Source organism: Camponotus floridanus, unplaced genomic scaffold (assembly GCF_003227725.1).
Source record: "Camponotus floridanus strain SB8 unplaced genomic scaffold, Cflo_v7.5 scaffold236, whole genome shotgun sequence".
NCBI classification, from domain to species: Eukaryota; Metazoa; Arthropoda; class Insecta; order Hymenoptera; family Formicidae; genus Camponotus; species Camponotus floridanus.
This window is the reverse complement of record NW_020229366.1, coordinates 53034-74998: the sequence shown is the minus strand read 5'-3', so window position 1 is coordinate 74998 and position 21965 is coordinate 53034. Positions and strand designations below refer to the sequence as shown.

At 44.2% G+C, this 21965-nt stretch overlaps 1 protein-coding gene across 1 annotated transcript; it reads right to left on the bottom strand.

Moving 5' to 3' along the window:
* Positions 1 to 18251: 18251 nt before the first annotated feature.
* LOC112638009 lies at positions 18252 to 21307 on the bottom strand. The gene is made up of 6 exons (XM_025408856.1): positions 20523 to 21307; positions 19883 to 20406; positions 19622 to 19690; positions 19345 to 19545; positions 18981 to 19233; positions 18252 to 18819 (listed from the first exon to the last, which is right to left on the bottom strand). Exons 1-6 carry the CDS (start codon positions 21305 to 21307, stop codon positions 18252 to 18254), a joined length of 2400 nt encoding a protein of 799 aa, XP_025264641.1.
* Positions 21308 to 21965: the final 658 nt, after the last annotated feature.

Here is a 21965-nt window from a genome sequence, read left to right as displayed (position 1 = left end):
TCTCTCTGTGCATCGAACATCGGACATTGCAGCAAGAAGTGCTGAACCGAATCCGTTCTGTTTCCGCAAATACACGCTTCGCTATCGACGAGATTTAACGCGGCTAGTCGGGATCTAAAGTCGCCGTGTCCCGTGAGAGCTTGCGTGCTCCAATGATTCGGTTCTATCGAACGCGCGTTGAGTCTATCCCGCACGCTATCGAAATACGCGAATGTGGTACGACCTTTACTCGAAGATACCCATTTGGTCTGCCACATGTTAATCGCTTCGTCCCTAATCGTTTCTATCGCAGTCTTCCTATCCGTTTCGGCGGGTATCTCCACATTACCGATCTTGGCGTCCTTTTGCGACCTAACTTGGTAACGCGCGACGTTTTCGCGAAGAATTATATCGACTGGGATCACTCCCCCGACGACGCAGAGGGATTCCCACGAGGCTGTTCGATATGCGCCGGTCAGCGAAATAAGTACGCGACGTTGTAGCGATTTTAATACCCTAATATCTTTTCCCGTGCACAGATCAGCCCATCCCGCGGCGGCGTAGGCTACTGTTGGCGCGAACACACCTCGATATATTGTGTACAACGTTTTGAAACGGAGGCCCCAATCGGCACGAGCTATCCTATTTAATTTAGCGAACAGCAACCCGACTTTGCTGTTAAGATACGCGCAATGAGACTTAACTTTCAGATTCCTATCTATGTAAACGCCAAGATATCTAACCGTTTCCTTAAATCGTATCTTCGCGTCACCGATCTTAATAATTGGCGGCCTATCACCGAAGTCGACGGTTTTCTTCGTACTTTTTCGCTTCCTATCCGGTCGAGCTCCTCCCCGTCTACCTATCGGGTTTCGCGCGATCGCGTCTGACTTCAGAATGATGGCTTCAGTTTTACGCTCGGAAATCTGAAGCTTCGCGAACCTACACCATTCTGTTATTACATTTACTACACGCTGGCCTTCTGTCTCTAGTTCTCGACGCGAATTTCCATTTATGACAACCACGAGGTCGTCCGCGTACGCGGCAAATCTGTCAGGAACCGTTTCCTCTAGTATCTTTAAAAGGCCATCAAACATGAGGTTCCAGCAAGCCGGACCGAGAACGGAACCCTGCGGGCACCCTTCGCTGCTCGCTTGGACACCTCCGCGGAACTAAGCGCGATTTTGACTTTGCGGTCATCGAAGTAGCTCCGGAGCACTTGAAATACGTTTCGCGGACAATCGCGTTTCTTTAAACTATCTAACACGAGCGGCCACCAGACATTATCAAAAGCTCCGGAAATGTCGAAGAGAAGTGCGACGGCATATCTCCCTTCGGAGACAGAGACCATTCGCCGCAACTCGACAACAGCATCCTCCGTCGACCTTCCGGGCATAAACCCGAACTGTCGACGGGAGACCTTATCCGGCGCCAGTGATGTGCCCATCAGCCGGGATTTGAGAATCTTCTCAAAGAGTTTTCCTACCACGGAGAGGAGACAAATGGGTCTGTATGATTTTGGGTCCCTCTCATCCTTGTCTTCGCCTTTCAGAAGGACTCGAAGCGAGCCCTCCTTCCAGACAGAAGGAAAGACGCCCCACTGGAGGCACCCATTGAAAAGCCTAGCTATCTGACGGGGATTACACTACAGGCTGCCTTGAGAACGGCAACCTCTATTAAATCCGGACCCGGAGCTTTCTTATTTCTAAACGATTTAACCACGTTTGCCACTTCCTCCACCGTGACGGGAGGAGCGTCGGCTGTGTTCGGAGCGTTCCTACACGTGACTCTAGTTTCACGCTGCTCAGGCGTGTCCTCTATCTCCCGGTCATCTGGAATGTGCGCGTCCAGGAAGTAGCTGGCAGTCTCCCTTAACGTCTTTGTGGAATATTCGCCACACCGGAGTGTGCTAAGCACACCCTCGACCTGGAGTTTGCACGCCTGTTGCTTGTAAACGAAGCCCCAGGGCTCCTGGTTACCGTGCGATGTGACAAACTTCCGCCAGCTTGCGAGCTTCGCCCGCTTTACCTCCCTACAGTACTGCCTTTGCATCGAGCGATACTCCAGCAATACCCGAAGGCAAGCAGGTTCCTCTCGCCTTCTCTGGAGAACCCTACGTTTCCTATACACGGCTTTCTTTAACTTAGTTAATTTGTTTGTCCACCACGGGTTGGACTTTCTAAATCTACGCTTTCTAGGCATCGACGCAACACAGGCCTCCGTGAGCACCACTGTGAGCGTTTCTGCCATCCTATCTACTTCTACTGTGGAACACAGATCGATGGCCTCCAGTTGCGATCCTGAAAGATCTGTCAGGGTCTCAGAGAACCGTTCCCAGTCGGCCCGATTTGTATCGAACCTTGTGTTCCCAGTTCCCCGATCAACACCTGACTCTTTTGGCACTCTCAACCTTATGTCCACTGCCCTATGATCGCTGCTGGTCCAGTCACACCTCACCTTCCAATCACCTATGAAATTGTTCATGGAGCGCGACACCAAGGTCACGTCAATGAATGACGACCCTCTTGTCGTCCAATAGGTGGGTGGCTGTCCAGCATCATTAACAACTACTAAACCGAATGCCCTAATGAGGTCCTCGAATTTGGTACCTCTTTCGTCAGTCTCTTGGCGGCCCCAGAGTGACGACCTAGCGTTCGCGTCAACGCCTACGATGACTCTATCCCCCCTCAGCGAACGAAGCACCATCTCGAGGTGCCTGAGGTGCTCCTCAATCCCGTCGCTGTACTGGAAATAGCACGAGACGACGTAGAAAGAGAAGCTGGGGGCCTGTATTTCGACACAGGCACAATGCGCGGTACTAAGCTGCGACACGAAAACTGACTGAAAATTTGGATTACTAATCACCACCGCCGCCCACGGACGTTGCGAGCGGACGGCGGCAACTTTCATCCCTACGCCTAGACCTACGATAATGTGACTCGAGCCCTGCTTCCTAACATGCGGTTCTTGCAATAGCAAAATGTCTAATCGTTTTCCAGCTACGAGCTGGCGCACCTCGCCCGTTACTACAGCCGAACGTCGCATGTTCACTGTAGCATCCTAAGTCCCGTGGACGCATTACCTAAGCTAACGGTTGTTTTTGACCTATCTAATTCTTGTGGTAACGGACCACTCGCTGTGTGGGGTGGGGTGGGGTTCGCGGATCTAACCGTCTCTCGCATTTTCGCATCGTTCGCAAGTCTAAACGCGGTGCTAACTACAGGCCTATTTCCTTCGCCCGTTGCCTGTTTATCGCTATCGGCAGTTCCGACTCTACGCACTATCGTTAACGACACGGATCTAATCGCGGAAACCAAGCAGCGTTCTAAGACGACGGACGCAGACCTAATCGCGGGAGTCGCGGGAACCAAACGTTCTAACCCGACGGACGCGGAACTAATCGCGGCTTCACGGCGGACTAACGCGGATCTAACGTCGGGAAGACCGTCTTCCTGGGGCTGTGCACCATCTCGAATCGTGTCCCGGGCCCGCGCGCGCACAGCTCGGTGAGGCGCTCTCGAGGAGGCGGAGGCCGCCACCGAGCACGCGGTCGAGCAGACCCGCGACCCAACGACGGAGACACCCCGCGCATCCCTAACAGCGGCCGCGCCAGGCCGGAAGCGGTCGGCCAGGCGGGCACTCCTCCTCACCACGTCAGAATTTTTAATTTTAAACCCATATTATTCCCACGAGTACGGTGGAAGGGGTGGTCGAACGACGTAGAGCCACCTTTACGCCGCCAAGCCTAAATACACCGGGAGGACGGCAGGTATCCCGGGACGGACCGTTAGCGATCGCGACATTTTGCGTCTACGCGACCATGCAGACCCTAAGCACGGTTCCTACACCTTGGTCTTCAGACCTCTGCGGACCGACCGCGACGCAAGCGACCGCGACGACGACGACGACCTAACGACGCCTATCGACGAGCCACCGACGGCACAACCGAACCCGAAAAATTCCGAAGGAAGCCGATTCTCCTCAAGACGAGTCCGATTCCGGCTGTCGAGAAGTTTTCGGCTGTGATCCGATTACATCCTCAAGGGAGAAGAAAGGGAGAGAGAAAAGGGAAAGAGAAAGGGAAAGAATGCCGTTTTTAGGGGCATTCCTTTATCGCCACATAAGAGCCATTTGGTCAGCAGAGCTGACACCGACTCGTGGCTCTGCAGTGCTGCCGATTCTCCTCAAGACAAGTCCAATTCACGGCTGTCGAGAAGCCTTCGGCTCCTCAAGACGAGTCCGGTTTTCGGTTGTCGAGAAAGTTTTCGGCTGTATGCTGACTATCCCCGAAGGGAGAAGGAAAAAGGAAATAAGGGAAAGAATGCCGTTTTTAGGGGCATTCTGTTAGTGCCACATAAGAGCCATTTGGTCAGCAGAGCTGACACCGACTCGTGGCTATGCAGTGCTGCCGATTCTCCTCAAGACAAGTCCGATTCACGGCTGTCGAGAGGCCTTCGGCTCCTCAAGACGAGTCCGGTTTTCGGTTGTCGAGAAAGTTTTCGGCTGTGTGCTGACTGATCCCCGAAGGGAGAAGGGAAAAGGAAAAGGAAGGGAAAGAATGCCGTTTTTAGGGGCATTCTGTTAGTGCCACATAGGAGCCATTTGGCCAGCAGAGCTGGCGCCGACTCGTGGCTATGCTGTGTTGCCGATGCTCCTCCTCAAGACAAGTCCGATTCACGGCTGTCGAGAAAGTTTCGGCTGTATGCTGACCATCCCCGAAGGGAAAGGGAAGGGAAAAGAAGAGAAAACCTGAAATCTGAAAATAAAACCTGAAAATAAATAAGAGTTATTCACACACACACACGACACACACACACACACACGCACACACACACACACACCCACGCACACGCACACTCACATTCACACGTGGGAGTCACTGGGATCTTGATCCTCGCCTCTGGCCCGGCGGGTGACTGAGTCACCCATCCAGTCCTTCGGGCGAGGGACCCGACCGGCTCCCACTTTTCCCCACTGAGGGACGCTTCACGGCGGGAGCACCCACCGATCCGCCACCTCATCCCACGGGAGCACCCGTTCAAGTCACGGGCGGAGAGCTAGACTCCCCCTGCAGTGCCGTGCCACTGGGCGATTGAAGTCAGGGCCGCCAACCCCTTCCAGCGAACGAGACTGGCCCGCGGCAGCAGACCTCGTCTCTATGGAGTCGCTGGGCTCCATCTGCACCCAAAGGGTACCGTGCTATTTGAAAGCGGGCGCCACCCCGAAGAAGGTAGAGTTAGAGACCCTGGGACAATCGGTCGAGGAAGAAGGATGGGAAGTATAGGATGGGTTGGAAGAAAGAATGGGTTGGGTGTTCTCCCACCCGTAACCAGCCCCATTGTGCCGGGTTTGGAGTCAGGGTTTTCCTTCCCCTATCCGCATTAGGCCCTAGGCCCGGAGGGAGCGGAATCCCCCCTTCCTCCCCTTCCGGGGAGGGAAGTGCAATGGTGCGCTCTTTGACCCCTCAACCCGAAGGAAGAGGGGAGCCCCTCCACCACGACAAGGTGGCGCACCATCGGAGGAGCAATCATTTGAACAGTAATTTTAAGAAATATTATAAACCAGATGAGATACTATGCGTGGATGAATCCTTAGTGCCATTCGAGGCCGCATAGTATTTCGCCAATATATAAAACAAAAACGTCACAGATATGGCATTAAAGTTTTTAAATTATGTAGTGGGCCAGGATATACTTATTCATTTCGAATCTACACGGGCAAAGACGAAAATACAAATGAAAATCTGGAAATAAGTCGACTGAGATTGTAATGGCTCTTTGTCAAGATATTTTAGGCAAAGGCCACACTATCTGCACAGATAATTGGTACACAAGCGTTGACCTGGCGGAAAGATTAACTGATATGCGTACACATTTATTGGGTACCCTACGAAAAAATCGGCGCGGCAATCCAAAAGAAGTAGTGGCCCAAAAATTAAAACGTGGAGATGTTATCGCGCGAGAAAATAAAAATGGAGTAACTATCTTAAAATGGAAAGATAAAAGAGATGTGTTGATGCTATCTACAAAACATTCAGCAGAAATGACAACTATACAGAAAAGAAACTATACAAAAGAAAAGCCAAAAATGGTAGTTGAATATAATTTAGGGAAATCTCAGTCGACTTATCTGATCAAATGATTGCTTATAGCTCACCACTGCGTAGAACTATAAAATGGTACAAAGAAACTGACAATAGAACTTTTACTAAATACTTGTATTGTAAAATTCAATAGTGTTATTCAAACAAGTAACCCGGAAAATATTGCAATTCCTGATTTTAGGATGAAATTAGCAATGTATCTAATGAAATGCTCCGATAATGATTGTATTTCTCCAAAAAAAACGCGTACAGAGCAGACCTCGTCATGAATTTAAAAAAATGCCGGGAAATGCACGAAATGTAAAGCGATTTTGTAAGGCGTGCTATAACAAAAATTCAAAACAGCTAGGAAGAACTGGAGCAAAGAATTCTACTAAAAAAGTGGTGACATATTGTTCCGATTGCGTTGATTCACCTTTTCTTTGCCTTGAGTGTTTCAATCTGACTCATCACAATATGCACTGATAATATGTATATTTTCATGTAGTAATAAAATTATTTTTGTATGTTCTATATTGCATTAATTTCTTCAAACCATTATAGTAACAATGGTATTATTGAAAAATTTATCAGTATCCATATTTATTATAATTATGTACTTTTATTATTTGCTGCGTCGCTGGTCACCGGTGGCCCCCACGGCGCTGTAGCCAAGTCGAGTGCCGGTCACCAGTGACCCCCATGGCAGTCAACGTGTTAATATACTTTTCATTAAAATACTTAAGTACCGAAAAATGCCTTTATATCAATTATAATATTAAAGATAGTTATTTTTATTCTGTTAGTAAATATATATAGTAGTATATATATTTATATATAATATACGAGTATACGCATAATTGTTTTTTAAAAAAAATGTAACTGTTAATTGCAAATTACATTTTGTTTTTTCGAAACAATTATATATTTTCTTTACATCAATTGATTCCTCTCATTATTTTGTACATAAAAGTATTAAGGTAAGATAATCGAAAAATGAATATTTTACAAGACATTTTACGGTTTATGTAAAATTAAGAAATTATTTGAAGCCTCATAACTCGAAAAGTACTCAATGAATAAATACTGTATTATAGTGTTTTGGAAAGCTCTCGAGACAAGCTACACGAATATGCAATAAAAAATAAGAGGTTTCCATTTAAGAAATTTAAAATGACCTTCACGTGACCTTAACGACACTCTTCAAGGTCATAGTAATATTACTGTGTAATGCGTCATTTAAGATCTTACAACTTTTTTTTTTAAACATTGAAACATTTTCCCACAAGACCACTATTTTCGGGAGATATTTGACCGTTGCCATACTTATCTAACACCCTGTATATTTAAGTGTATATATTATATACAGAGTATTTCTAAACCTATGTCGGAGATTTTAAAGGTATATTCTAGGAGTCAAAATAAGAAAAAGTTCTTATAAACATGGGTCTAAAAATGCTTTTCTTTCGAATTATAACTGTCTAAAATTGGAAAAAATCGCAAAATGTTTTGTAGCTCTCGGAGATTTTTTCACAGATCGTTGAAATTTTGCACAGCATAATAATTAATAGTGATCTTAATTTTTATGTAATTTTGGTAATTTTTTTCCACCAACTTTAGGGAGCTATAACTCGGAAGAAAAGCTTTTTTGGACCCATGTTTATAAGAACATTTTTTCTTATTTTGACTACTAGAATATGCCCTTAAAAATCTCCAACATAGGTTTAGAAACACTCTGTATACTTTATTATAGAATAAAAATAACGATTTTTAATATTAATAATTAATATAAAGGCATTTTTCGGGACTTAAATATTTTAATGAAAAATATATTAAATTTAAAAAATATATATAAAAGTTATATACAGTAAATCGTTACTAGACAACCCGATTTCGGTATATATATAGCCATTTTCAATATATATACATCAATACATATTAATTTCTTAATTTTGTTAAAATGTCCTGAAAATTATCATTATACAAATAAATTTATATATACAGTAGCGCTCAAAAGTATTTTGACAAGCACAATAATTGAACTAATTTAATACAAATAAAAGACACAAATATACAACTATTTTTATTGGAAGAAACTTGATTTGTCTACATATTTTTGTAAAAGAAATTGTAGTTTGATAACAAAATTACAAAACCAAACTAGAAATAAAGAACATGAATGATCAAAAGTATTTTGACACTGTAATTAAATAAAAAGCAAAATTTTTAACGCTTAAACATCATCTTTATTTTTAAATAAATTAATATTTAGTAGCATATCCATTAGCCTTTATAACAGCATTACAACGAGCCGGCATCGAGTCGACTAACTTCTGTATTCGATCCAAAGGAATTTTTTTCCCACTTCTCCTTAAGAGCTTGAAATAAAGCCTCTTCATTCGAATAATTTTGACATCTTACTCTGCGATCTAACTCCTCCCACAGATGTTCTATGGGGTTTAGATCAGCACTTTGACTTGGCCATTCGAGAACCTTGACTTTTTTACGTTTCATAAATTCGGTTATGTGCTTGGACTTATGTTTGGATCATTATCGTGCTGAAAGTACCACCCAGGTAGCATGTTCTCTTTAGCATAGGGCAGCATTTGCGTCTTTAATATGTTCTCATACATAAATCGATCCATATTCCCTTCAATGCGAACTAGCGGTCCAACTCCATAGCGTGAAAAACAGCCCCAAACCATAACACTGCCGCCTCCGTGTTTGACGGTGGGCACTTGGTATCGAACATCATATCTTTTGTTAACAGGACGTCGAATGTACTTAATCCCATCAGATGATACTAAATTAAATTTGCTTTCGTCGCTCCACAAAATACTAGACCATTCAGAACTCGTCCATAGTTTGTGACGTTTTGCAAACGCAATTCGTAACTTCTTGTTCTTTGCAGATATAAGAGGCTTCTTTGTTGGTCGACGGCCGTGTAATCCATAAGACATTAGACGACGTTTAACGTTGAAACATGAATATCCGTGTCGTAATTTTCTTTCAGTTCGTTTTTATTGCTACTGCCGACTTACGAACATCACTAGCGGATAGTCTTTTTATTATGCGATCAATAGCAAGAGTTGTTTTTTTCGGACGGCCACTTCGGGACTTGTTTTCGATAGTTCCTCGTTTATTGAACACTTTATTCCATATACTAACAAGCTGCCGAGACACGTTAAAATTACGTGCAACTTCTGCTTGTGTTTTTCCTTGTTTTAGAGCGGTTATAACAGCTTTTTTAAAGTCAGTGGAATATTCTTTATGCTTCGGCATGTTTAAAGAATCACAATAAATTGATATAAACACAAATCAAGTAATACTACAACCGACGCTTTGGAAAACTCGAAACTAAATGACTTCTCAAAATACTTTTGAGCGCAAGATATGGAATGTTTGTCATTCAGCGCCTACTATAAACAAACAAGTTCAAACTTGTTGTTTACTTATGACCTGCAATCACATCACACTCAACGATAAACTAAAACGTTTTTTATTTAGCACTATGTAACGCGTAATAATAAAGAATTTCTTGTTGTCAAAATACTTTTGAGCGCTACTGTATATTAAAAGATACATTTCAGGACAGCACTTTTATATATCCAAAGGCAGTTTTCAGGACGTCCTGAAAACTACCGTTAGACATATAATTTTTTTCGGGACAGTCCTGAAATCCAACAAAAGTCCTGAAAACTGCCTGTGTCGCACAAAATGTCCCGAAAACTAACCCTGGATATATACAGGGTGAGTCATTTTAAGTGACGGACTAAAATTTCTCGAAAACTATAGGAGATACAGAAAATGTTTCAAACAAAATTGTAGGGTGTGAAGGGGGACATAAGATGGTAGCATTGGTTTGACCTTGGAAAGTCATTTGAATGTCACATAAAAGTCACCTTCAATTTCTTAAATTGAACCCACTATTTTTCATTACATATTCTTGTAGCTTATCTCGAGAGCTTTCCAAAACACTACAACAAATGTTTTTCATTAAATACTTTTTGAGTTATAAGGCTTCAAAGTTTGCAGTACTTCGATATAAAATGCAAAATATCTCGTAAAATATTTAGTTTTCGGTAGTCTTACCCTAATACTTTTATGCACAAGATAATGAGACAAAACTATTGGTGCAAAGAAAACGCATGATTGTTTATAACAAAAAGTGCATTGCAAATTACACATTTTTTATCATAAGCAATCATACGTTTTCTTTGCACCAATAGTTTTGTCTCATTATCCTGCTAATAAGCGTGCGCGACATTCGCGATTGGTCGCGGGAGGCGAGGAGGGGCGCAGACCCCCAGCGAAGATCGTATAAATTAAACGCACGATCGATGATGCAATCAATAAGCCTGCGATTATCAGCGATTATCAATAAGCGCGAAGAAGATAGGGCAGCGTACACAAATCAAGAATACTACGATATGCTGATGGCACTTGGCGAGTGTCACGGCAACAGAATCCTGCTGCAAGAAGATACGCCGAATTATATCCAAACCGAAGACATCCATCGGGTCATGTCATACTTGGAGCAGCTCAAAGATTATACGATACTGGCAGTGTCCTGTCGAACAAACATGACGCTGGGAGAAATCGCAGCGTTAGAAATGTACGGAATACAGAAAGAGTTCTACGTACTTTCGAGGATAATCCCGAAACAAGTATTCGGGTAGTCGCTCAAGAACATGATTTATCGTATACAACCGTACAAAGAATATTAAAAGAAGAAAAATTGCACGCGTTTCATTATACACGCGTGCAGCATTTACGACCAGCAGATTACCCTGCAAGACGAACGTTTTGCGAAAATTTTTTGCGAAACGTCGATCAAGATCCAAGATATTCCTCTCGTGTGATATTCAGCGATGAATCGCTATTCACACAGAAGAAATTTTTAATGTGCATAATATGCACTTTTGGAGCGAAGAAAATCCGAGAGTCACGCGATTATAAAATTTTCAAACTCGTTGGAAGATTAATGTATGGGCTGGAATAATGGGCACTGAAATACTTGGTCCGGTTATTCTTCCAGACATTTTAACTGGAAGAACCTACGTCGATTTTTTAACAGAAAATCTACCACATTTCCTGGATGTGCCATTATTTGAAAGAAATAATATTATCTTTCAACAAGACGGTGCTGGGCCACACAACGCCAGAATTGTTACAAATTTTTTGAACGAGAATTTTCCTGGACGCTGGATGGGTCGATACGGCCCGATACGTTGGCCCGCAAGATCTCCGGATCTCAACCCTCTAGATTTTTTCTTATGGGGCTACTGTAAGGAAATCATTTATAAAACGCTTCCCGAAAATATCGAAGATCTAGAGACAAGATTACGATTTGCTATTTGGAATATCGACGAAGAAATAATGGAAAACGTCGAAAGAAATTTATTAAAACGCATGAGAGCTTGCGTTAGGATGGATGGCGGGCATTTTGAGCATCTGCTCTAAAATTTTTTTTAATCAATCCGCTCTTTTCAGAGCGACCAATACATTTTCACGTTGGAACATTTTATTGTGAGCAGAATAAAAATAAATTTTCCCAAATGTAATTTGTTAATTACATTATTCCTGCGATTGACTGAAATCTTCGCATCGTGAATGCAATAGTTTCGAAAATGTAATAACGCATAACACATGCTTTTTAAAATAATAATTATTTATTATGATTAAAAAATAGTTATTATTTATAATAAATAATTAATTATTTTAAGTACGTTTCATGTTTTATACGTTTCATGTTTTCTACCGCATTCGCAATGAGAAAGTTTTAGCCGATTGTTCGTCTTATCTCGCGTCAATCACGCGCCACGTGCAAGTCGTTTATTGTTAGATGTCGCGTGTCGCGTTTCTGGCAACACATAACCCTCGTGGTCGCGCAGTCTTCGCGATCCGTCGCTTCGCGTCGAGTCATGTGTTCTCTCGCATTCGCGTTTCTTTTAAAGTAATTTTTAGTCTCGATAAAACGATGTGAATTGAGTGAGTAATAAACAGAATAATAAACTCGTTATCGCGTAATCTGTGTTAATCTAGTGTAAGAGTGTTTCGAAGTGAGAAAGTTTCGATGTGTCGCGCATCTCTAACATTAGCGGTGCAGCGATCTGATAATCGTGCAGCAGTTACAATAATACGTAGCATGAAGATTCGCTACGCTGCTACAAGGTGAGTGAGCAATCTCTCTCTCTCTCTCTCTCTCTCTCTTTTACGCACACACTCCGCCATACACACATCGCGTGTAGCAATCAGCTGATTACAACGTTCGACGGTCGGCGATCCGGAATAACTTTTAATAATTAACATTATTTTAAGGAACACGTATTCCTGATGTAATTCTAAGACATTTTCTTCTTTACCAAAATTTTATTTAAAGCATAATTTTATGATATAAGATAAAATAGTTAGTGACTCATGCAGTGGTAATCGCCTGTCGGTCGATCAGTTGCGCCCGCGCTCGCGGCGCGCCGGGCCGCCCCTGTCTGCCTCCTGTACCCGACGCATGATTTACTAACTATTTTTGCTTATAATTCAAAAACTACGCTTCAAATCAAATTTTGGTAAAGAAAAAATTGTCTTAGAATAATGTCAGGAATACGTCATTTTAAAGACGGAAGGTTTTTCGGGATCTCCCTGTATATGTAGGGAATATTTCCGCGTAACTATATTTATGTCTATGCAGACAAATGTAATAAATGTCTATGTAAGTATAATTATGGTTGCGCAGTCAAATATGAAAATTTCTACACATTTCTACACACACACACACACACACACATATACATATAATTATCATTATACATGTAAGGAATATTTCTTCGTATTTATATTTGTGTCTACGCAGGCAAATATAATAAATGTCTATGTCACTATAATTATGGTTGAGCAGTCAAATATGTAAATTTCTACACACACGCACACACACATATATATATATATATATACATATATATGTATTTACACATAATTATTATTATAGATATAGGAAATATTTCTGTGTAACTATATTTGTGTCTACGTAGGCAAATGTAATAAATGTCTATATTACTATAATTATGATTGCGCAGTCAAATATGTAAATTTCTACACACACACATACACAATATATATATATATATATATATATATATATATATATATAATTATAAATTATACAAATATATTCCACAAAATGATAACTGTCTATTCTCTTTATTAATATAATATGTGTTCGGGACGCACCTGCGAGTTGCGATTTTGTTTTGCTGGGACACACCCGAGAGGGTATCGCGAGTTTGCAAGTAACGTGATTTCGCACTGGATGAATGACGGGATGCAATAACGTAAAATTGCTCCTTTGATTGTAACACAGTGACAGCCACACAAGAGTGGTGATAAGTTTATTGCGTAAAATACACGATATGTACAGAGTTTATAGGATTTCGATGTGTATGCGACTCTATTTCGGATATTTGAGCACGTCGAGATTCGCACTCGATCGGCGAGATCGCACTATACAATTGTTCGCTTGATAAAAACGATACAACGCGTTATCAGATGTTCGCGTGAGAGCGAGCGAGACAGCGCTCTATCAGCTGTTCGCGTGAGCGAGCGAGACAGCACGATTCACGGTTGCACGCACGAGATTGAGAGAGACAGCGTTACATCAGCTGTCTGCGAGAGCGAGCGAGACGGCGCTCTATCCGTCGTTCGCGAGATCGAGCGAGACCGTACTATTCACGGGTGCACGCACGAAACTAAGAGAGACAGTGCTCCAACGGTTGTCTGTGAGAGAGAGCGGGACGGCGCTCTATCGGCCGTTCGCGAGATCAAGCGAGACCGCACTATTCACGAGTGCACGCACGAAACTGAGAGAGACAGCGTTTAATCAGCTGTCTGTGAGAACGAGCGAGACCGCACTATTCACGGTTCGCGTGAGAGCGAGCGAGACTGCACTTTCCATGGTTCGACGCGAAACAGAGAGAGACAGCGCTCTATCGGGCTGTCTGTAAGAGTGACTGAGACGGCGCTCTTTCAGCCGTCCGCGTGAGAGCGAGCGAGCGAGCGGGCTCCTCCATTCCACAACAGCATTCATCAGGAGAAGCAGGTCCGTCCTGTAGAATGTGGTGTCCTCCACAATGCTCGCAGTCATCGGAGTGGTCGTCCATTTGACCCCGGGGCCCACCCTTGACCCCGAGGATCGCCCGTCATCCGATGACGACGGGGGAGGGGCCGGGACGCTACCCCTCACCCGCCGGGCCCTGGGGCTCCGAGGACCCCTGGGCCGGTAATGATCGGCGCTTTTTCTTGCCTTTCATTTTCATCACGTTTTTGTTTTTTATCGAGGTTGTCTCCTCTAGGCTATTTGATAGCAGGCGCCACCCTGAAGAAAGAAGAAATAAAAGAATGGGTTGGGTGTTCTCCCACCCGTCAACGGCCCCATTGTACCGGGTTTAGAATCAGGGTTTTCCTTCCCCTATCCGCATTAGGCCAGAGTGCCCGAAGGGAGCGGAAACCCCCTCTTCCTCCCCTTCTGGGGAGGGAAATGCAATGGTGTGCTCTTGGACCTCTCAACCCGAAGGAAGAGGAGAGCCCCTCCACCACGACAAGTTGGCGCAACATCGGAGGGGTGCACCCTTCTATGAGGGCCGAAAACAGGGTCCGTAAACTACCTCTTTCGACCCGCATGCAGGCACCCTGCCCATCCATTTTCTACCCCCCTCTGCCGGGGGTCCTTCCTTGGTGGTGTCCCCCCAGGTGTTCAGTCACCCAGGGGGACCCAAAATTTCGCGTGTGCCTTCGTTTGTTTTATAGTGGGGTAAGGCAGGCCCTGTGGGGTAAGGCACACTAGGTGGACTCCTGTGTTGAGAAGCGAGCCCATCCTCCAACCGAGCTCCTCTCATTGGAGGGGCCCCCTCGGCAGAGAAGAAGAGGAGTATCCTCTGATTACTACTGGGGGGGATGCGACTTCCCCCAGCGTTTGATCAAAGGAACCGCTCGATCGAAGGGTGTGCCCACCGCCCGTTCAGGCACCAACCATTTAACCGTGGTGATCACCATCGTGTGATGCACCCCGGCACCGTTCGCTCCGCGTTTTCCGGCTAGAGGAAAGCGTACCCCACCTTGTGGATGATAAGCTCGGGACTCCTCATTCCATCGCCCGAAAGGTCAGGAATGGTCCGTCACCCTCATCGACCCTTCCCGTGTCCCTGCATCCGCTTTATTTCACAGGAGGAATGCAGACCTCTGCTGTAGTATATCAGCCTCAGGCTCTACGAGGTAGCAGCCGTCACCTGATATAACCACGCCACTCGACGGCATCCGTGACTCGATCTAAGTGTGCTTTCGAATTTCCGGAGGGTGAAGCACAACCCTTTTTCCCACCATGCCGCATCCACGACATGATGGGCCTTGACATACCCGGGGCTCTCATTGTAGAGCCAAGCTTCGCTTCCTCGTGGAAGCAATTTGTGTAGAGTGATTGTGGAAGTGATTTGTGTCTCCATCGCGAGGCACCTCTACACCCGTTCTGCCTACGATTTTTTATTCAAGGGTGGGCAGGCCCCCTGCCGCCGACGTGCAACGTCGACTCCTAACCCGTGTCCCCGCCTCCGCTTTTTTTATTTAGCGAGGGGAAGGCGGACCCTTCGCCGTGACGATGCCGACCTCGGGGGGCCAGGTTTCCCTGTACTAGACGGAGGGGACCTTTTTTTTTTCCGATGTGGAATCCTATTGACGGACACCCTCCATCTCGGGGGAGGCTTTGGGTAGTGCGGGACTCCGGTCGAGATGCATCCACCCGAGCCGACTACCCGCTAAACCACACCGGTGGCATCCTAACCGCAACGGCGACTGCCGGGGACCGCTTTCGCATAACTTCTGGAAGTCACCATGCGTATGCGCAAAACATGCATCAACAGCTAAAAATTTTTATTTTCTTATAACCAAAATTGACCAAGCGTGGCAAGCACGGATCAAATTATGATAATAAGTGGGGCATCCCAGCGCCACTGTGCAATTACTGAGATGCCCCGCCCACCGTGAGGGGGAGATAGGAGGTTAATAGGCATCGAGACCACCCCGCACCCACTCCGCCACGGCAGGTTGCTCCTCTATAAGTATAAGTGCTGAACTTGTAAGCGAAAAAAAAAACAAAAAAAAAAGTGAGGATAAAGGTGAAATAAAGATATACATGAAAGTGAAGATGAAGATGAAGATGGGGATGAAATGAAGATGGCAGTGAAGATGAGAGTGCAAATGGAGATGGAGATGAGGATGAGAGTGAAGATGAAGATGACACGAAGATGGAGATGAAGATGAAAATGAAAATAATCGTAATGGAATGGAAATGCAGGATTAAGGGAAATGATAAGTTCATATAAGTGAGAGGCAAAACTATGGAGGTCCTCGAATTGGGAACGAGGGAAAAGAGGTTCCCTCACGCTTCCTCTCCTCCTCCTCCTTCACTTTAAGAACGACAACGGCAAAGTGTGAGAAGGCATTCCAGTACTCCTTCTTTTGAAGGATCTTTTCAACTATTACCCTCAGGGTTAAGCTGTCATTATTTCCTAAACCCATTTTACGCTTAAACTCAAATCTTGGAATGTCCCAGGCTGAACACTCGGCAATAGTGTGATCCAACGAATCATCAGCAGAAGAACAATGATAACATCGCCGTATCGCGTCTACCTATCCTATACAAGAAATGACCAAAACTGCCATGTCGGGTCATCATCTGCGACATGTAATAATTGACCTCTCCGAAATTCCGATTTAACCATCTGCCTAAGAACGGACGAAGCGCAGACACCGTCTTTAGACTCGAAATTCCAGGTCTACCTAAGTAGACGTCCCACTGTCGCAAAAGTAGAAGGTTCTCACCATTGCGAACCTCCGCATCCGTTTGGTGCGTGAACACATTTCTAGCCTTTAGATCTATGAATCTATTGTATATACGACACCGCAAGGTTGCCTCGAATTTCCAAAGAGGAAATCCAGCCAACAGGGTCACCGCATCAAAGGACACCGTTCTATACGATGCAACAGACCGAATTGCACAGGTGCGCTGTAGTCTGCGCAATGGACGAGTGACTCTGTCCGAGGCTGATGCAAAGGCTTCACTCTAAATCGGTGCGGTATACATAACCACTGAAGTAAAAATAGTGGCATATAACCTCCTCTTACGCTCACCAGGCCCTCTAAGATTAGGCATTAATCTGTTTAACGCTCTACTTACTTTAACCGCCTTATTTTCAACGTATTTAAAATGACTGCGGAAATTCCAGAGACTATCAATCATTACCCCCAGGTATTTCATGGAATCACCTACCTGAATACGCGAACTTTCTACTGCCACCATGGGCATCATTATCGGTTTTCTTTTCGAAAAAAGGACTGCCTCAGTTTTAGTCTCAGCGACCGACAAATCTAGCTTTTTTATGTGCCAAACTACCCTCGCGATTTGTAAGTTTGCTTTTACAATTGCTCCAAAAAGCCTATGCGAGGAGGCAATAATCAGGGTGTCATCCGCATAGCATACGGTATGACACCCTCCTCAGATGCAAGCCTAAGAACCGAATCAAATGCGATATTACACAGGAGTGGCCCAAGAACTGACCCCTGCGGAACACCAGCGAGAACTTTGCGTTCTACAATCCGATTTGCAGAGTTCCTATACACGATATAGCGATCAGAAAGGTAATCAGCAACAATCCTACGCAAATAATGAGGGAATCCCATGGATTTCATAGCTGCTAGGATAACGCTAAAAGGAATCGAATTAAAGGCATTAGCCACATCCAATCCAACTGCAATCGCCTATCCATTTTCATTCATAACCGACAATGTCAGTTCGCGTACTTTAGCGAGGGCGTCAACAGTGGATCTTGCTCTTCTAAAGCCAAACTGATTTTGGGAAAGTGAGCGAATCTCATCCTCTTTTAACCATTTGTTAATTCTGTCAGAAATAACCCTTTCTAAAATTTTGCTTATCTCATCAAGGAGGCAAATCGGACGTGCTTTTATACCTTCCGTGATGGTACTTTTCCCTTTTGGAATAAGAACTAGGATGGATCTTTTCCAGAGTTTAGGAAAACTTCCAGTTTTAAGGCACAACGTGAAGAGATTAGCCAGGTGCTTAAGTACAATTTCCGGTACCTTTTTCCATACTGCAGCTTTTAAATTGTCAGGACCTGGTGCTGCATTCCTACACGGTCGTTTTTTGACCAATCTTTTTAATTTGAGCTATATTAACGTTGGTTTCCTCATCCTCCTCTGATGGAGGGGTTACAGGGAGGATTGGATTATCCACTCCACTCGAGGAACCAGGAAAAAGTGAATCCAAGAGTTGGTTAAGACTATCTTCTCCAATAGTCTCTGACAAAGTGGGGCTAGACTTACGCAATTTCCTCATAACTAATTTATAGGGTAGACCCCATGGGTCTGTTTCAATTGATGATATTAGTTCGGCCCATGAAGAGCTCTTAGCCTTCTTTATTGCCGATCTAAGAACCTTTTTCGCTAACATGTAATTATTTTTCTTAGCTAAGATATCTGCAGTATCCGTGCTATGCCTACAACGATGCCATAATCTTCTCGCTTTAATAGCCGAACTTCGAAGATCAGATATTTCGCTTATCCACCAATATATCTGGCGACGCTGGTTTTTACTTTTAACTAAAGGAGCAGCTGTGTTACAAGCACTACGCATTATACTGCGAATCCAATCTACATATTGATTCAAATTATTGTCTATACTATCCGGTAGAATCGCACTAGTCAGCAATTCAAGAGTCTCAGAGATAATTCATCATCTAATTTGTTAAAATTCCATCTCTTGTGATTAAAAACATTGCCTTTTTTAAATATGTGTTCTTTAAGAGTAAAGGCAATGTACAGATGATCGGAGAGAGTTTCGATTCGTTCGAGCACCGACCAGCCCTCCACACAATCAACCAAGCCAGAGGAAACCCACGATAAATCCACAATTGATCCACCCTGTGGTCTGATACACGTATATGCTACACCAGTATTAAGTAAACGAAGATCGAACATTGCCGACCATCTCGTAATTAGTTCGCCACGCCTATTCAAGGAAGTCGAGCCCCACAATGTCGAGTGCGCATTAAAATCGCCACAAACAAGAAATGGTAAAGTGGCAAACCTACTGATAGTACTGCTAAGTTTATCTAATATACGACAGAAAGCATTATTTACATTGGGAGATATGTAACAAGAAGTCACACAAACTTCCCCCATTCGTGCAAGAACGAAACCATGACCGCGCTCAAGAACTCTACAGCTTAAATGCCTTAGACCTTCAGGCCTCCAAAGAATAGCAGCAAGTTCGTCCAAGCTCTTAAAATACGTACTACTCTCTTCAATCCTGCTGGGGGATTCCGCAACAATGGCAAGGCCAATGTCAGCTTCAATCATATATTGCCTAAGAAGATCCAGGGCTCCCCAGCTGCGGTTGAGATTAACCTGTATAATTCTAACACCTTGCATCATATGGATTAGACGATTGCGACCCTATTCTTGCCTTATTAGGCATTCACTTTTTTAAAGATACAATACCACTAGGGTATCCATGATTTTCAAGGCAACGTTGTGCACCGATCCTATGTCTATATTCCTTACCATCCTCTGCACAGATAAGACACTTCAGCATTCCAGTGTTACACGCGCCAGCTAAGTGTCCCACCTGACCACAACGAAAGCAAGTGCCCTTCCTATCAATTTCTGCGGTACACCGTGACGCAACATGCCCAAAGCGCCAACATTTGTGGCACTGTACGGGACGCTTTTTAAGGAGCTCTACTTTCCCCCGAGTCCAACCAAGCGTCACCACTCCGTTTTCGGCGATTTTCACCGCAGTTTGTAGCGGGCAGGTTACCCAGGCAACCCTCATTCCATCTCTCATATTGGATATGGTACTAACCTTGAACTCGCTGCGGTGTGCACCACTAAGGGACTCCATTTCCAAATAGATCTCCTCCTCGGTGGTCGAAGGATCTATGCCACGTAGGCGTAATTCTCCCATCGTGACAGGATTTTGAACCTTTGCATCTTGTCCCAAAACTTCTGCAAGATTAGACCTAAGAACGCTAGCCAATTGTTTCCCCTGCGGGCCAGGGACTTTGATGACGATAGCATCACTAATCGCTCGACGGATGATTGTAGTTTGTATACCCAACTCCCTGAGACATACCTTTTCGCGGGCCTTAGCCAAGATTTGCGCATAAGTAAGGCCATCAGGCTTACTGGTTATAGTGACAACGGCCGATTTAGTGAATCTTCTGCCCGGCTTGGCCGTTTCTTTCTTATTATTCGCTAATCTACTCCGGGTATTAGTACCCGATCTGTTGTCAGGAAATTGAGTCATTTTACGACCCCTTCCTGTTACCCTGTTCCATTCCGTATCACCGGAAGGGGGGGGGGCAAGGCTGGGGGCACTATCTGTATATTATCGACTAACCTGATGCCCTTACTGCGCGGTGTAGATTGTGCTGCAGGATTAATCTTGTCTACTTTTTTAGCATAATTCTTAAAATTAGGCTTAGTACTAAAATTAACATTATCATCGTACATATTAGGATCGCTGTACATATTAGAATTTAGGTTACTTCTATTCTTAATTTTAGCGTTAGATATTTCTACTTTCCTATGCTTATCTTCTTTTGTCCACGGGATCGACGCAGCTCCACCCGGCCATTCTGTGTCGTGGTCCATATAATCTCTATCCTTAGAGCAACCAGGAATGTCACTTACAAGGGGCTCAACTTCCATGTTAGACTCAGCCACCTCCAGTCTTACAGGAGAGGCAGAAGTCCTCTTCTCCTTTCTTTCTGGTCTCTTCTCCCCCAGAGGCAACGCCTTCACAGACTTAATACCCCTGTACGGGGAGGAGGTACCAGATACCATCGCCGGAAATGGTCCAAAGCCTTCCTTGAGCGACCTAATTTCACGTTGCAGATCAGTGATCATTTTACGCAGGCTATTTATCTCCTTGCTTTGAGCCTGCTCTTTACGTTTAATTTCTTCAAGCTCTTCTTTCAATGCAAAATTTTCATTTTTAAGAGAGAAGGCATCGCCCGCAAGTGTGAGTCTTTCTATCATAGCCTTCGTAATTTCAGCAGCTATTCGCTTGCTATCCTTCATGCGACCAGCAACACGTCCTGAGATGTTGCTACATCGGCTTCTCTGATTTTCGATTTCATTCAAATGGTCGAGACATCTAGCGCCTAAGGCTGCAGGATCCATCTCTAATCAGTTTTGCCTTGAAAATTGCAACTCTCTCTCTGCTTCCTCCTTAGTTACTGCAGTCGGTATAGCTATTTTCCTTCTGGACTTTTGCCCCTGGTCTTTATAAGATCGTTCAACAGCTCTTTTTACCACCTTTGTTCTTGGCGCTTTTATTAGCCAAATAACCGCTACTAACAGTGTAGCTATCAGAGCTGTATACAGATGCTTCATGTGGAATCTCCTCAGACCTACGTGAAGATGAAGTATTATGTCCATCTGAGCATCCGGAGAGTTTTCTCTGCCTCTCCACAACAGACTCAATAAATTCTTCCCTAAAAGCGGAGGAACTTTTTGAATTATTAGCATCTTCTTCATTCAGCAGCTCATCAACTTTGTAATCCTTAGCTATACCGAGCTTCCTAGATTTCCTGAGCTTAGAGGCCTTAAGCTGAGAGAAATCAGCCAATCTTTCATTCTTCTTCTTGTTTCTTCTTGTGACGCAAACATTTGAGGGAAGCTCTTCTTTATCTTCTGATTCTGTGTCCGTTTTAGAACCCGATGTTTTATAGACCGCTTCGTCTTCTTGTATTCTGCTATCAGAGCTAAGAGTTATAGGCGCCTCCGCAGACTCCATTACCCGAGTTTTATTGGGCCGACGAACAATTCTTTCTATTGA

Coding starts and splice junctions, on each gene's coding strand:
- LOC112638009 (XM_025408856.1), bottom strand. CDS start 21,307: ATGGATCCTGCAGCCTTAGGCGCTAGATGTCTCGACCATTTGAATGAA. Junction 19,546..19,621: donor AAATCATGGATACCCTAGTG/GTATTGTATCTT, acceptor ATATGATGCAAG/GTGTTAGAATTATACAGGTT. Junction 19,234..19,344: donor AGGTCTAAGGCATTTAAGCT/GTAGAGTTCTTG, acceptor GTCGTATATTAG/ATAAACTTAGCAGTACTATC.